General features: G+C 34.3%; 1 protein-coding gene across 3 annotated transcripts in view; it reads right to left on the bottom strand.

Annotated features, from left to right (window-relative positions):
• LOC114373477 (E3 ubiquitin-protein ligase BRE1-like 1) overlaps window positions 1-17418 on the bottom strand; it is a 35294-nt gene extending 17876 nt beyond the window's left edge. For 2 of the 3 annotated variants that reach the window (XR_003658407.1, XM_028330939.1), the window contains exons 1-12: window positions 16922-17418; window positions 15598-15759; window positions 15399-15483; window positions 11193-11420; window positions 10934-11095; window positions 3695-3885; window positions 3538-3621; window positions 3299-3418; window positions 2998-3184; window positions 2745-2905; window positions 2593-2664; window positions 1497-1573 (exon numbers count right to left, since the gene is read on the bottom strand). Coding sequence is in view for 2 of the 3 variants with exons in the window: in XM_028330939.1 (XP_028186740.1) it covers window positions 1497-1573; window positions 2593-2664; window positions 2745-2905; window positions 2998-3184; window positions 3299-3418; window positions 3538-3621; window positions 3695-3885; window positions 10934-11095; window positions 11193-11420; window positions 15399-15483; window positions 15598-15759; window positions 16922-17038 (1646 nt within the window). In the remaining variant the exon portion in view is untranslated. Of the gene's footprint in view, window positions 1-1496; window positions 1574-2592; window positions 2665-2744; window positions 2906-2997; window positions 3185-3298; window positions 3419-3537; window positions 3622-3694; window positions 3886-10933; window positions 11096-11192; window positions 11421-15398; window positions 15484-15597; window positions 15760-16118; window positions 16250-16921 lie in introns of those variants that run through there. The other variant, XM_028330940.1, reaches the window with a different exon arrangement.
• Window positions 17419-17737: the final 319 nt, after the last annotated feature.

Below are 17737 nucleotides of genomic sequence, written 5' to 3'. Positions count from 1 at the left end.
CAAAGCCAGACTTGTGGCCAAAGGCTTACACCAACAGTTTGGTTATGATTACAATGAGACCTTTTCTCCTGTAATCAAACCTGTCACAGTCAGAATTCTTCTCTCTCTTGCTGTTACTCACAAGTGATTGAAGTTTAGCATTGGCCATAGCTGAGGTTACATGGATTAAGTCCCTTCTGTCAGAACTGCAAATTCCTCGTCACTCTCCAGTCATTTTGTGACAATTTGAGCACTGTTGCTCTTGCTCAATATCCGGTTATGCACTCCCGTACTAAGCATATGGAACTGGATCTCTTCTTTGTCAGAGAAAAGGTTATGGACAAGTAGCTTCAAGTGATTCATGCCCCTGCCATTAATCAGAAAGCTGACATTCTGACCAAGGCTCTAACTCCTTCCAACTTTGCTACTTACAGATCCAAGCTCAGAGTGGCTGAGAAGTTTACTTCCAACCTCCTGAGCCCTCGATTTAGTCTGTTATTTTCATATGCTACTGTGTATAGGCTTAACTATGGTTTTCTGTACTTTCATAGTTAGTTAACTAACTGACTAGAGTCAGTTGACAGTTTCAACTGTAACTGTCTATATAAGGTGAGGTGTAACTGATTCTCATTTGGGTTGAATATCACAATCTTTCACCTCATTTCTGTTAGTGTTTTTCTCTCTTCTGAGATTCGTTTAAAAACCTACGTCGATTTCCGGGGCTTAACAGCTACTTACAAGCATTTCATGAAGAACTATGGTAAGATACTAAGATCGCAAAGCCACTCATAATTTTTCCTAAGGAATTTTGAAGCTGGACACGCCTTTAGACACTACAATACTGTTAACTGTTTTACTACAGCTCCCATTCCAGCCATGCTAGAATTTTCACATCCATTATCCATAGAATGTAGCATCGAGCAGAGGTATTAGACCTCAATGTGTGATCATTTGTCTTCCTCACACCATCCCTGAGCTTGAAGGGTAGATGTTAGTGAATATGTATTGTCTGTATGGCTTAGAATATAAAAGGGTGTAATCACCCCTAGCTGTCATTGACAGCTGTCAGATGTAGTGACAGTTATAGTCCACTAGTTTGGTGCAACTGTAACTGGGATCAGTCATCCCAATCTCTGTCTATAAAATGCATATTGTATCAGCTCAAATCAATACATAGAACTTTCATTTTCTATCTATAATTTGATTCACAAAATTCTCTCTGCCATAAGTTCTAACATATGTATTTAAAGTTTCACAATAATGGCCATCCCACTATCCCACTATAGCAGTTCCAAGGTCATCAAGTCAACACTGCTATTCAGGATAGATAAAAACTATGCTGCTAACATTTCTTCTCATGTCCAATAAAAATAATTTTTAACTTATTTCCACAATTCATTAGTTTCTAAGCATTTGTTGAAGGTTCCTTGCAATGTCAAAACCTAGTTAGAAAAAATATGAAAAGCAGAACGATACAGAATATCAACTGAATTCAAGATGATGATTGAAACTCGAACCTTGAATCAATGGACTCACGTCTAAACATTACCAATATCAACTTCAAGTCCCGCTCACTCTCCCTCAAATCTTGAACCTGAATCAAAAGCAAAGGAATGATTTTAACATGAACTGATGAAAGGAAATGGCGGAATAGAAAATCAACTCTATCTGCCTACATAATATGACTTTGAATGCATCATTAATTTCATAATGTATTCTTCTCAAGTCAGAACTGACAATTTAAGATATATATATCTTGCATAATCTATGTTGCATGGATACGGGTACGGTACCAGTCCCGGGAACAGATACGGGTACGGGATACTGGATTTTCCATGAATCTAGGGTACAGGTACGTTAATACAAATTCTTAAAAAAATAATAAAATATGTATATATTAACAATAGAATTTAATAGAAGTGTGACTACATTTTATAAATGATAAAAAAACACAAATAAGCATAATTTATAATATAAAACAAGATTAAATTCTTCAGCATGACAAAAAAAGTATCTAATAATAAAAAACTGTAATAAGTAAATGTTCAAATAAAACTTACGAAACCTAAACATAACTATGATATCACACATGAACAGTTTCAATCTCATCATTTTTTTGTCCATAGTCAGTGAAAAAAATTGACTCCAAATCTGGTTCATCAAGAGAAAGAGTAGCAACTTCAAGAATTCCAGTCCCTTCAAGTGGATCCCATTCATCTCCACCAATATTCCACATTTGGCTCTCACCCTCTTTATAACTCTTACTCTTTCTTTATGAAAGGTTAATATTTTTAATTATTGAACTTGGGTACGGGCCCAATACGTACCCAAAAAGTACCCAATTTTTTTTTAAAAAAAATATTGGTACGTATCCGGTACTTATTTACAAGTAACCGTACCCAATACGTGTGGCATGATTTTAGGAGTACCCATGCTTCAGAGTGCATAATAATTCAAATTAATAATCCCTACATATTATCCAAGTAAATTGAAATGTCAATAATGCAAAGAATATCAAATAATGTTTTATGATACAACACATTGAATGACACAAGCTCAAATAAACCACACAAATGCAGCACAGCTGAAGTTTTTGAGTCAAATGCAACATACCACACCAAGCAGTCTTTTTATCTCAGCAAGTTGACCAGCAGACCTAACAGAAAATACATCACATTCTTTTACCTGTTATTTAAAAACAAACTTTTCAGGGCTTGTGAATTTATGCTACCAAATGTGCAGTTCATGTAAACAAATACACCAACCTTTCTGTCAAGAATACTAGAAACAGACTTCACATCTGCACGCAGTGAATGGATATCTGAAGCCGATTCTTTATATTTTCTTAGCTGGATTTGCATAGACCCCATTTCATCAGGAAATGAAGAAACCAGAGATTTAAATTCAGCAATAATTTGCTTCCTTCCTAAAGCCAAATCAAAAGGAATCACGAATAATAAAACCAAACAGTGAAGAGATAGCATGCTTTACAGAAAAAGGTGGAGAAGGAATCCAAACCAGGCCCTCTTGCTTCCTCTTTCAGCTTATTTTCAATCACATATCTTTCCTCTATCTTTTTCTGTATCTCAAAGCGTAGATCAGCCACCCTAAAATCTGAAACTGCCACAGATCTTTGAAAAACATCTGCTAAATCATTTTTAATGTACCACTCCCTCTCCCTCCATGCAAGATTATCCTTCTCAACCTATGAATAAAAAAAAAAAATTGATTTGGAAGGAGGGGTTCATCATCAGAAATATATCCTAGCAAAAGAGACAACAATCAAAAGGTATAAATGAAACTACCGACCAGTTACAACCTGTAGTTTCTCATATAAGGCCTGATACTCCAGGACTTCTGCTTTCGACTTTTCTATCTGATCTCTAACCAATTGGAAAGCATGGGAAGAAGTAATACACTTCAAATTCTTCAAAGTGTTCTGATCCAATCATTAACATCAAACATTATAAAAGCAAAAAGAAAATACACATACATGCATTGTAGGAAAAAAATACTAGTTAAAATACTGGAGTACATAGTATTAAGGGAAAAAAATACCTGTAGATCACACAACTGCTGTAATATTCTTATTCTTTCCTCGTGAAGACTTTTCAGTTCCATTAATCGAGCTGAACCTTGGTCCTGAGAAACTCAACAATTAAGGTACAATATCCTATGAATCTTAAAACAAAATCAAAGAATCCAAGAACAATACCAATAGCTCCTTCAAAGTAGATTCCATATCTTGCAAATCCTTTTGCTTGTCTTTGATCTTATCACTAGGAATGTGTGTACTTCCAACATTTAAGAGTGGGAGAACCCCTTTTGCAGCATCTCTCTCTGCCTTAAGAGTTGCAAGCTTGTGATTGCTTTCTTCTAACTCTTTGACAGTGCTTGCCAGTTCCCCTAAGTAAATCAATGAGTAAGACAAATATATTGCACATTACATGCCAACCATCAAAGAATAAAATAGATAACTAGTAGAAGCAGATATTTCTTTTCTCTTTTCCTATGTCCTTTTGAGACAGAGCAATGGAATATAAATGTTAAAAGTGAAAATTCTGTCTAAAACAACAAAATTATATACATCTCCATCAATTGCAACCAAATAAGGCAAAAATATGTATAAAAGAGTCTTGAAAGATGAAGAGAACAAACAGAAAAGTAAATCAACCTAACTATATAAGAACTGGACAGTTGAGAAAATACCAAAAGCAATATATTACACTACTAGTAAACCCATGGTAGTAAATATTGTATGAGTTGCGATACGAATCGTACTATACATTACGAGTCTCATGGTAGGCGATTCAAGCTGAAGGTTGAATCATTTTTGGGTATGAATCACAAGCAAATCGCTTGTATCACTCCAGAATGCCATGATTTGTGAATTGATTCTGAATTGCACAAGTCTGGAGCAGCAGCTGGCAAAGTGGGTCACGTACCAAAACTGGGTAAGGTTATGCGGGACCAGACTCTTTAAAACTCTAAAAAGACAGATCTTTTTAAAGAAAATAGCGAAAATGAGAAGAAATGAGCCAGTCTTTTCCCTCCCATTAGACCCACTGTGGCCCAATTGCAGTTTCCATGTTTTTAGCATCTCTCATTCTCCGTTCACTCTTTTATGGTTTCCTTCACATTTACAGTTCTGCTCTTCTTTATACCATCACTGTTAAGTTGTAACCAAATAGTAATTTGAATCATGCGGAATACATTCCCTCACCAGGTTATCCAACCTATTAGCAAAAGTCGGGTGTAATCCTCATCCAACAAAGCCAGACACAACCTGCTACATGGTCCATGGGCTAGGCAGTTAACCACAATATACCTCATATTTTGACAACCTTTCATGATTCCAAGATGATGATTCTAGGAAGACCAGGAAGAGCTTACAAAAAGAGGGGTTTGCAACTGAAAAGGGGGCTCAGCTTTCACCTAGGATACCCACACATGACTGAAGTTCTGTTTAGACCTATGTCAGGCTAGAGGAACTTGAGTGAGACAAAACTTCCAGAGAGCAATTCAATTTTACTAACACCGTCACATTCAATTCTATTAAACTATTTATGATAAATTTTTATTTACTTACAAATTCCTTGAAAATAAAATAAACATTTCATTTCATAAGAAATGAAATTTTTTTTTCAATTTCTGTCCTGAAATTCTACAGACAACTAGGAACGGCCGACTGGGGTCATGCTAAGATCTAGGTCAGGCTTGAGGAACTTAAGTGAAAGACAACTCTACCATTTCTCCAAAAAGCAAATCAATTCTATTAACACGGTCATATTTTATTTATTAACATTTTACCATGATTTGATTTACTTCCAAATTCCTTGAAAAGAAAAAAAATTCATTTCTTAAGGTGATGAAATATTTTTTTTTCAATTTGTCCTAAACTTCTATTTTTTTTATAGAGATCTCTTTCAGATTATTTGTCTTCCTTAAACTAGGTTAATATACCCAACCCCTGTAATTGAGAAAAAAAAAAAACAATTCAAGTATTACCCAATCAGCATTCCAATCAGAAAAAATAAAAATTTTAAACTCTAAGAACATATTTGATTGCAGGTCCATTCCAAGCTCAAATGCAGAAGAATGCGAATAGAGAATTCCTAATTTCCTATGTTAATCAAGGAGAAGAAACAGATCTAAAATTACAATAAATGAATAAAATTTTAAATTCTGCAATTCTTTCAAACAAAAGGAGTGGCACTGGTTTCATTTTTGTGTAGTTCCTTAACTTACAATCACTCATTTATATTTATTTGTCCATCACATCCTAATTCCACGTAATGAAGATAGACACACTAAATTAAATAAAATGAGAAATCACTCCATATGGAACCAAACACTAGAATTGCAATGACTGTCTGATTCCCATTTTAATTTAGGGAGGAAAAAATAAGACATCAAATGTGCTATCAAAAATATGAATAGTTTAACCAGCAGAAAGAAAAGATAAGAATTTCAGTTAGCAAGCTACATATCCAATATGTTATAACCTCACTGAGAATTGACAAAGTCCAGCCCATTTGAATAACAAAAATCATCCAATTTAACCAGGTAATAGCAGTGCAAACACAAAATTACAGGATTCTTCTATTTGATCATAATTCATATGGCTTGGCATATACCAAGGGAGTCTACCTCAATTGGTTGAGCAGGGTACATGAGTTGTTTTAAACCCCTTGGTATACCTGTCTTCGATTTCTATGGATCAAAACAAATGTGGCTTGCCTTATCTTTCTCAAAGTAGGGTCTAGTGTTGTTGGAATTTCAATGGATTTAGGGTCATCCTTATATCTTTATGCATATACAATACATCTTTTACATGATAAACATAATTGATCATTCAACTATTAAAATGTTGAAATGTTAACAGTCAAAATCAGATTATTCATCACGTATCCAAAGTTAAAAAGCATAAAGCAGAGTCATAGAAGCTTCTCCCTGTTAGTGACTGTTAGAATATAAGTTCGGGTTGTTGCATACTAATATGTGAATAGAAAACTTTAGTTGTGGTTTCTGCTAATAGGGCTTCAGTTATAGGCCAACTGCAGCACTTCTATTTTCAGTTTTAAGTATCTCATTGTAATATCCCATTCATTGAATTCAGTATTGAACTCATTACTCAACTTTCTCTTTCTCTCAAATCAATTATTTTAACAGTGACAACATCAGACAAATAGGCTCACATCCATTAAACTAAAGAATGAAGGCAACAGCATTAGAGCTTCAAGAGAATGGAAGAGCATCAATTGGAACAAATTAATAAAGACCGGCAAGACCATCATCTTTCTATAGGGTCTATTGGAAAACACCCAATAGTTGTAGTCGTGGACGTAGGCACATACATTGTGTGCTGAACCACATTAAACACTTTGTCTTTTCTCTCTTCCCTTTATTCCTTTTTGTTATTGCTCTTCCCCAATAATTGGTATCAGAGCTTTCGGTTACTCCACGGGATTTTCTTAGTTTAAAGGAATTAGTGGGAGTCTTCTCAGTTTAGAGGAGCCAGTGGGAGCAATGGCATTAGAAGAGGGGAAAGTCAAGATCGAGAAGTTCGATGGCAGAGATTTCAACTTTTGGAAGATGCAGATAGAGGATTATCTATATCAGAAGAAGTTGTATCAGCCCCTATCAGGGATTAAGCCAGACAACATGAAGCAAGAAGAATGGAACTTGCTAGATCGACAGGCTCTTGGCGTGATCAGATTGACATTAGCCAAGAACATCGCGTTCAACATCGTAAACGAGAAGACTACTGCAGGCTTAATGAAGGCATTATCAGATATGTACGAGAAGCCGTCGGCAGCCAACAAAGTATACTTGATGCGCCGGTTGTTCAACCTCAAGATGGGTCGTATCTCTGTCACTTCATATTAATGAATTTAATACTATTCTTTCCCAGTTGGAATCAGTTCAGATTAAATTTGAGAATGAGGTGAAGGCATTGATTCTATTGTCATCACTACCGGATAGTTGGGTTGCAACTGTTACTGCAGTTAGTAATTCTACAAGGGAGAACACATTAAAGCTTAGTGACATCCGTGACTTGATCTTAAGCGAAAATGTTCGCAAGAGAGATTCAGGAGAATCTTCAAGTCATGTTTCCAATTTAGCATTGAATACTGAAGGCAGGGGAAGGACTACTCAGAGGGGTCAAAATGGTCGAGGCAGATCAAAGTCAAGAGGGAAAAGGTCAGAGAAAATTTCACAGTGACATTACTTGCTGGAATTGTGACAAGAGAGGTCACTTTAGCAATCAGTGCAAGGCACCAAAGAAGAACAAGTCGCACAAAAACAAGAAGCGCGATGATGATGAATCCACAAATACAGCAACTGATGAACTTGATGATGCATTAATTTGCAGTTTGGATAGTCCTGTTAACTCATGGATCATGGACTCAGGTGCGTCGTTTCACACCACTCCCTGTAAAGATTTGTTGTCTAACTATACTTCTGGAAGATTTGGGAAAGTTTACCTTGCAGATGGAAAATCTCTGGACATTGTCGGAAGAGGTGATATTGACATCAAGACCTCCAGTGGATCCCTATGGACATTGCACAATGTCAGACATATTCCTGCCTTAAAGAGAAATTTAATATCTATAAGGCAGTTGGATGATGAGGGGCATCACACCACTTTTGGAGATGGAGCTTGGAAGGTAACAAAAGGCAATCTCGTTGTGGCTCGTAGAAAGAAGCGAGGATCTCTTTACATGATTGTAGATGAGGATATGGTAACAATTACTAAGGCTGTCAATAATTCAACCATGTGGCATCAAAGACTTGGACACATGAGTGAAAAGGGAATGAAGCTTATGACAGCAAAGGGTAAGCTACCAAGCTTGAAGCATGTTGATGTTGGTGTTTGTGAACATTGTATCCTTGAAAAGCAGAAAAAGGTCAACTTCTCAAGGGCAGGGAAGACTCCTAAAGTTGAAAAGCTAGAATTGATGCACACAGATGTTTGGGGGTCAGCCCCAATGAAATCTGTTGGAAACTCACGCTATTATGTCACCTTTATCGACGACTCTACCAGAAAGGTATGGGTTTATTTTCTTAAAAATAAATCTGATGTGTTTTTTGTGTTTAAAAGATGGAAAAGAGAAGTTGAAAATCAGACAGATCTAAAGGTTAAAAGTCTGAAATCTGACAATGACGGGGAGTATGATAATCAGGAGTTTAAAGACTTCTGTTCAGAACATGGGATCAGAATGATCAAGACAATACCAAGAACACCTGAGCAAAACGGTGTTGCAGAAAGGATGAATAGAACCTTGAACGAGAGAGCAAGGTGTATGTGGATCCAATCTGGCTTGCCTAAAGCATTTTGGACAAAAGCAATAAACACAGCAGCATATCTCATCAATAGAGGACTATTAGTTCCTTTGAATTATCAGTTGCCCGAAGAAGTATGGTCTGGAAAGGAGGTAAAACTTTCACATTTAAGAAGTTTTTGTTGTGTTTCATATATACTGATAAACTCTAATAGTAAAGATAAATTGGATCCAAAGGCGAGGAAGTGTTATTTTATTGGTTATGGATCTGACATGTATTGCTACAGGTTTTGGGATGACCAAACCAAGAAAGTTATCAGAAGCAAGAATGTTACTTTTAATGAGAACTTATTTTATAAGGACGAATTCTCTGCAGAATCTACATGTGCAGGTAAACTGTCAGAAATTTTTGAGAAAGCAACACTTGAAGAAATTTCAAAAAGTGATGTAGCCAACAGAAACCAGAGTACAGGCATAGAGGTTGAATCAGAACCAGAACCATCAACTCCTCCAAGAAAATCTAGTAGAATTTCAGTACCACCAGATAGGTATTCCTCTTTATTGCATTATTTGTTGTTAACTGATGCTGGTGAGCCAGAATGTTTCAGTGAGGCTATGCAGGGGAATGACTCTATTGAGTGGGAGCTAGCAATGAAAGATGAGATGACATCCCTTCAGAAGAATAAGACATGGTCCTTAACTAAATTGCCAGAAGGAAAGAAAGCGTTACAGAATAGGTGGGTCTATAGGCTAAAGGAAGAATCTGACGATAGAAGAAGGTACAAGGCGAGACTTGTGGTGAAAGGGTTTCAGCAGAAACAAGGAATTGATTTCACAGAGATTTTCTCTCCAATTGTAAAGATGACTACCATCAAAGTTATTCTGAGTATTGTAGTTGCAGAGAATCCAACAGATATGTTGACTAAAGTTGTTACAACTGACAAGCTGAGGTTTTGCATTGTCTCAGTTGGCCTTCAAGGATAATTGAAGATGAAGGCGCTACACTAGGTAAAGAGTCGATGAACTTATTGCTTACAAGGAACTGCTAGAGTGTGGAACTTAGACCCCAAGTGAGAGAATTGTTAAAGTTTTGTGGTCTTAGTCCCACATCGCTTGGATTGTTAGAGTTTTGTAGTCTTAGTCCCACATCGCTTGGTTTGTAAAAACTTGTGTCTCATTAGTGTTATATATAGAGACACCTTGTAAGCGCTTTTATGTACACAAGAAATAAAAGTTCTCCTAGTTGTAGCCGTGGACATAGGCACATACATTGTGTGCTGAACCACGTTAAACACTTTGCCTTTTCTCTCTTCCCTTTATTCCTTTTTGTTATTGCTCTACCCCAATAATATGTCCTCCAAAAACCAGAGAGCACAAAAGCCAAAATGAAGAACACAGAAATAGAGGCCAAAGACAACATATTCAGAACACAAGTATATGGACCAAAGACCAGAACACAAAGCAGAGGAACAGAGAATAGAGACCAAAGCAGTCGGCAACTCACCAAGGACCAAAGTCCATAAGTCCACAAACAATGGGGACAGAACAGGGAATGAGAAGGATGGAGAGTGTGAAGATGCAGAGAAATGCACACAAGCATGGGAATAAGAGGCCACAAGAAATTAAAGGAAAATAGGTCAAGATAAGTGGGTTTGCTTTAGAGAAGTGGGTCGCAAAACCCAACCTGCTATGCAGGTAAAACAACAGAGCAGGACTGGACACACATAGATCCCATGATCCTGCAATCTTACTCGATATACCACTTGATCCCACCAAATACTGATTCCAGTTCTGATGCAGCACAGGAGGCTTTCCAAAATGCATAAGATATTGCGATTTTCCTATCGTACACGTGATTTAGAGAAGCACTGATTTCCATTATTAAAGACAGGAAGACAGACACATTATTGAGAGCTTAAAGCTTTTATACGTGTCATTTTTATTTTTTCTATTTCAAACAATAGCAGATCATTGACATTGATTTTTTCTTCCTTTCTGCCAATTAAATAATTGGAAATGTGGACTTTACAGGCATCGAAATTTCTCCATACTTTACAAGCATCGAAATTTCTATATGATTTTAACACAAAATTTCATGGTTGAAACAAGTAACGTCAAGATTTCATAGTTCACAGTAGGGATTAAATGACACAGTAGAGACAATTTACCTTTTAATCTTTCAAGGTCAGCTTTATTTTTGGCATTAAGATCTCTCTGAATTTGGAACTCACTTGCTAAAGACTTGTGCTTTGAATGAAGTTCACTGAATTCCAATCTCAAGTTTTTAACTATCACCTCAAGATCAGAGGACAATTTCTGCCTACACAAATCTATAAACAAGCAGTGTAACCAATAAAGCAGAGAGGCTGCTCAGAAAGAATAAGCCCAAAATTCAACAATCATATACAACAAGCACTCATATCTTACCACCTCCAGGAAGCTTTTTCAAAAATGCAGTATGCAATCCATCCATCAGAACCCAAAGGTTATTAACAGCTGTCACCATATTTTTTAAAATGCTTTTAGCTTTTTCAGTAGTAATTTCTCTATGCTCTTCCATCTGATTTGCAAAATTATATGTGGACGCACATTCAGTTGCATCAGTTTGCATTAGTCGGCTAAGAAACACATCCTGAACAGTAGATGGACTGCCATCTGGCAAATAGATCAAAGGATCCTCATTAGATATACATTTTTCCAAGGTTCAGACTTATAAAGCTTCTGGCATAATATATAAAAAAAAAAAAAAAAAAAACAAGTAATTCAAAGAGAGATTTTGCGATCCCCAGAAACACAGGTAGCACCAACACTCATACACTGAAAATAATTCAAACTTCAAGGGAGTCTTGAAAAATAGACACATTATTGCACGTTTAAGAGACAAATAAATAAAATAACAGAAGTGTCCAAACATCTTTCCAGGCCATTAGTTCCAAGTAAGTATCCCAAACAGATTAAGAAAATATGGCCAATATGGGGCATATTAAAATTTAAAATAAGAAACAAATATCCAACACTTTCAATTACATATGTTGTTTAAAATAAGACAATATATGAATAGAAAACTTCAAAACTTTCTCTATATATCATCTCTTTAACTCAACTTAGTGCAATTTTTATTTACCTAATTCCAAAATAAGTAAACAAGAAGTGGTAACAGCCAATGGGATTCTCCCTTCAAAATAAAATATTTCCAGCAAGTTTATCACTTTATCTTCACAGCTTAATTTATAATATACAGACATGGCAACCAACAATAATGTAATGCCACGGATGAAATACAGTTACCAGTAAGCCTATTGATTACGAACACTATTGAATTTAAAGTTTGCCAAAAATACTGTCACTGTAAGAGAATAAATGGCAACAAAGTGATGGATGACGCAGCTTTCCTACTCTGGACATGGCTTAGAAGTTTGGAGAAGGATTTTGCAACTCATTATAATCATTGGTCTAGTAATCTTAGAACAGGGTTTGTTTATTAGCTGAGGTTAGCAACATAGACTAACAGTAGAAATTACACTCATCTTTGTATCCAGATATTGGTTCCTATCAAGACTACATTAAGTCTGATAATTGGAACCAAATGTATGGTCTTTCCTAAATTTGTAACCTTTGTACCTCTGGTACTCAGATTTATATATATATTTATCTTTACTGATCAAAAAAAAAAGGTTACCTATTATAAAATTCAGAATACTCGAGTAAATTGATCTATAGTCATTTTAGAATACACAGAAATTTTATAATTTCAACAACCCTAAAAAGTTGGAAATATTTCAATGGCAAACAATTATACTCAAGTAAATTGATCTACTATTGCATTTTAGAATATGGAAAAAGTTTATAATTTCAGCAACCCTACAAAGTTGTAAATATTCCAATGGCAAATAATTAATCTTAGATAGATTCTAATACTATCTTCAAATTTGGGTTTGGGCCTAACTCAACTCAACAAACCGGCTTATGAGGTGAGTTGTGCCCCCACTTATATTTACCACTTTGGCATCATCACTAATCGATGTGGAATCTCCAACACACACACCTCATATCAGGGACTAGACATCTTAAGCATGAAGTTTACAGGACTAGACATCTATGGGTGGTCTAATAAACCCCTAAACAATACAATTTTGGGTATAGGCTCTAACTCAATACTCAACCACAAAAGTTATTTCATGTAAGAGTTGCCCCCCCACTTGTACATTCTATTTTGGCCCTATCTCTAGTCAATGTAGGAGTAGGACTTGGATTTTTCCCAATACACTTCATGCTCAGTACTATTAGGCTTGGAGCATGAATAATATGATAGGTTGCCCAATACCAGAATTGGAACAACAAATGAATAATTCAAATATTTTCATGGACAAAAAAAACAAACAAAAATGAATATGAATTTATTCCATAAAAGGTCATGGTTTAGAGACCAAACATATATGATATATCTATACCATTTTTTTAATTTACAAATTTGTAATTTTACGTCAAGGTAAAAGAAATCAAATTGAAGAAAACTTAATTTTTTTTATATTGTTACATCTTTATCACATAATCTAAAATGAGATTACTTGTTCAACTTTTCACCAAATCTGAAAAGAAAGTTTTTTTTCTAGACTTTTATTATTTTTTTATCGTATATGAACACAAATATTACATTTAAATATTTTAAACAACAGAAATTATTAATTATCAATAATGTTAAAAGTGAACAAAGTTTTCTTTACACATTTTATGTTTCTATTTTATCACCAAATTTGAAAAGAAGTATTTTTTTTCCAATTTTCTATCTTTATTCTTTTATCACAATCTTACAAAATTTGCAATCAATGCAAGATTAAAAAATCATTTATTATTTTTCAGAATTTTATTTATTTTAATCGTGTTTAAATAATTTTAAAAACAAAATAAGCTCAAAAAGATATACAACAATTAAAACAATAACAGTAAAGAAGGTGCATGAACTGCGGCAGCACAGTACCACAATAAAGGACCTCCAAAATTAGACTTTGTAAAGTGTATGCGGTGTGAGTGTGTTTAGCATTCCTATTCTAAAAAATAAGAACTCAGTCCTCCAAAAAATATTGAATAGATATTTTCTTTCCTAATAAGCCCTTCTAAATTTATAGGATGATACTAAGTAGCAAGTACCATTCTAGAAACTTGAATATTGCTATAAAAAATGTGCATTCAAATTATGTATTGAATATATACATGGAAGAAAAATAGTTAAGCTTTTATTTTATTTTCCTAACCTAATTAAGAGCAATTATTTCATTTACATCAAGTAGATCCTACACTAAATAGTACCCATTCTCACACACCAAAGTACAAATTGCTTTCAATGTCATTTTATTCTAATTTCTATTACCAATCCAGAAATCAGAATAGGATTCACATTCCAGTTTATTAATTCCTAATCTTAATCAATTGAATCACATTACATCTTGTCGGAGTACAAGTTGTAAATGTAATAGTATCTTGTATCTTTAATAGTTGTAAGGTGTCAGACTCTATTATGCTGAGATGGCATGGCAGTTTAGTGATTTGCCAAGTTAGTTAGGTTTCTAACTAATGGGTCTAGACATATATATATATATATATATAGGAGTTCACTGTACTTGTAGTCAATTCAATTCATTTTAATAAAATTTAAGTTTCATCATTAGAATTTATCTCTCCCTCTTTAAACTTATACACATCTATGAATAGACTCATCCAAATTCATCCAAAGACGGTGCTAGAGCTCTAGTCCTAAAATGCTAAGAGAAAAGTTTTGGCTGAAATTTGAAGCAAAGAAAGTAATCCAAACAAGCACAAGAGCTTTAAAAGCTCTTGCAAGAATGATAAATCACACGGCTTTCATTGATACATGAACAAAAGAAACTGTGAACACAACTAGAGATCATTAAGTGGTTGGTTTTTCTGGAAAGTTAGCATACAATTGATTACTCTGATTGATTTTTATGCTTAACCCAAAAGTAATGCATGCATGAGATGCATGTTGCCAATTTAAAAGAAAAACTCCAAAATTTTAGTTTACCTTTTTTAATGCCTTCTGATTTAATTCACATCAATGAAGCACGTAAAATATTACTTTTAGATCACACTTATGAAGGAGCAAACTTAAACCGCAAAAGAGAATTATATAATTAATGTTTGTAGCTACATCCAACACAAAGTAATGTTTTCTCTAAAATGGTTTGGTCTTTCATTAATCAGTTCATTTATGCCTCCTGACTTCAATTCACATCAATGTGGCAAGTAAAATATTACTTTTAGGTCACACTTATGAAGGAGCAAAATTATAAACCCCAAAAGCGAAGTATAAAATTAATGTTTACAGAAAGTAATGTTTTCTGCAAAATGATTTGGTCTTTCGTTAATCCGTTCATTTAAAATTTATAGAATATACATAGAACCAACTTGCTAGCAGTTAATGTTCATCAAATTATATAAACTGAAACCTTTGAACAAAGTTTTCAATCCTTTCCACCATAAAGAAAAATTATGGAACAGATGTTATTTGAACAAAAAATATATATTAGTGTCAATGCATGCAATAAAAAGAAGAATTAAATCAGTCTTGTAACAAGACAAAAAAAAAAATCAATCGCAATTTGCAAATGATCTCACCTTCCATGATTGATGCAAATCTAGAATTTATTTTTCTGCTTGACTCTCTCGTACGTTCAGAACACAACTCCAGATCATCAACCAGCTAAGCACAAGATGGACAATACCCAGATGTCATTGTGATACAAATCATTGAAAAATAATTAATCAAGTATATAACAGTAATAGTATAAGCAAAAATGAAATGGGAGCCAATTACCTGCTCCCAAGACTTCTTGACCACTGCTAAAGTGGAATCATATGACTTTTGACTCTCCTTCAGAAGAGAAAACCTATTCTCAAGACCTGCATACTCTAACTTCTGAGTTTCTAATTTTTGTGTAAGCTTTTGATTTTGATACTGAAGTACAACAATATCAAGCTGCAACATAAGAAGATAAAGCATAAGTTCAAATATAAACAGTGACACTGCTTATTAGTTCAGTTTTTCCTATGTAGTGGATCAGTAATAAGTAAATCAGTAAATGAAATGCATATGCTGTACAAGATACATTACTGATATTGTTGTTATTTTAAAGTCCCATGATGTAAAATAGGGTAATAACGTTTATTCAGGATCATTGTATAAGCATTAGTTTTAGAAGAAATGGAACTAAATCAGCATTTTCCTACATACACATAAATTTATCTTTCTTAATTACTCAGCAGTGTGCATTGCTAATCAAGGAATCAAATGAATTTAGTAAAAGAATTTGCAGTTTAGACCAGTAAAAGTACTACCTCACAGAGTAAGAGTAACAGATCAATCTTCACTTCCCATACAACAATATCATTTTCATCCTCAACTCAAAGTTAGTAAGGGGATTGCTAGGAGCAAAGGGAAATGCAACCATAAAAAATAAATATTATATCCAAAGCAACCCAAAGCCATAAATATATATTGAAATTGATTAGAGCAACACAATAGCATATGTTATAACCATTGATTTGTGAGTGCATTATTGGATAAAACTCCAAGAATTTGCTTTTTTATTGCAAATCTAGTGAGTAGTGAGTGCAATAATGGTTATACTACTAATCAAAAAACAATCAAGCATAAAAGAAAGTTAAAAAAGCGTTGCATAGAGTTATAACCATTAATGCACTAACTAACAAACTAAAATATCATCCATTATAGGAATTACACAAAATAGTAGAAGAACCTATTGATATATGTCTAATACACGAATTACATAGGGCATTTGCTTAAAACCAGGTTCAGATCAACAGAAATGTCAGACAGCATTGCTCTGTGGTTAAATCAGAGGTTCAGACCAAATCAAATCAAGCTTTACTTTCGGTAGAAACATATGCATCTTACATAATTTTCAGTCAAAACATTAAACCAAGTTGAACTAGTTTTCTCAATAAAGTAGGCTAAAAACCGTATAGTTCATCACAAGGGACAAAAACTAACCCCCAGAAAAACAGGAAACCAGTCACATGCTTCGTATTAGAAATTAGATATTTGAAACATAAGCTTCAGATATTAAGGAAAAAGTTAACTAAATAAATCATGAAGAAAAAAAAACAAAAACAGGCACCTTTTTGTCTTCTGAAACGGGCAAGAAGGGTAGCTTCTTGGCAGTAGCAGCTGCAGGTGTAGGGGACAAGGAGCTAAAATGACGTCGTTTTCTGTCTGAATCATTCATACTCCCCATTGAAACCACACACACAAAACACAAACCCTAGAAAGCACCCACTTCACTCACATCACAAAATTTCAAATTCATTTGTGGAAAAACCATCATCCACAAGATGCCCCAAACCCAATCACAAACTCCAATTTCAAAACGAACCGAATTTAACTCATCCCTCAAAACCCTAATTCAAACCCAAAAGTAGAACACAAACATGAAAAAACAAAAAAGGAAAAAAAATATCTTTTTCTATGTGTCTATCTATCTACTTCGAGAACTTATCGAGAGGAATAAAACCTAGGGTTTTCCAATCTCTGTGAGTGTTGCGCTTTCTCTCTCTCTCTCAGTTCTGTGCATAGTTGTTTTCTCTCTTTCTCTGTTAAGTGAAAACCGAAGAGGGAGAGAGAACTTCATTTGTATTTTTCTTCAACGAAATGGTTATAACGTAATATGGGAAAGGTTATGAGGATATTTTCGTAGTTTAAGACTCCACGCCGTTTGTAACGCATGATGTATCCGTTCCATGAGTTGGGATATATTATTCCAGAGGATTAATTATTTAATATTATTATTATAAAAAATTATAAATATTTACGATAATACTATTAATTATATAATATAAATGTATTTTAAAAAATAAGTTTCTAAATTGTGAAAAAAAAATAGCATATATTTATATTAATGACAAGAAACAGAAAAAAGATACATATATTGATTAAA

The sequence above is a fragment of the Glycine soja genome, chromosome 11 (assembly GCF_004193775.1).
Source record: "Glycine soja cultivar W05 chromosome 11, ASM419377v2, whole genome shotgun sequence".
Classification (NCBI taxonomy): domain Eukaryota; kingdom Viridiplantae; phylum Streptophyta; class Magnoliopsida; order Fabales; family Fabaceae; genus Glycine; species Glycine soja.
Note: the sequence above shows the minus strand (reverse complement) of the source record. Positions and strands in the feature narration are given on the sequence as shown.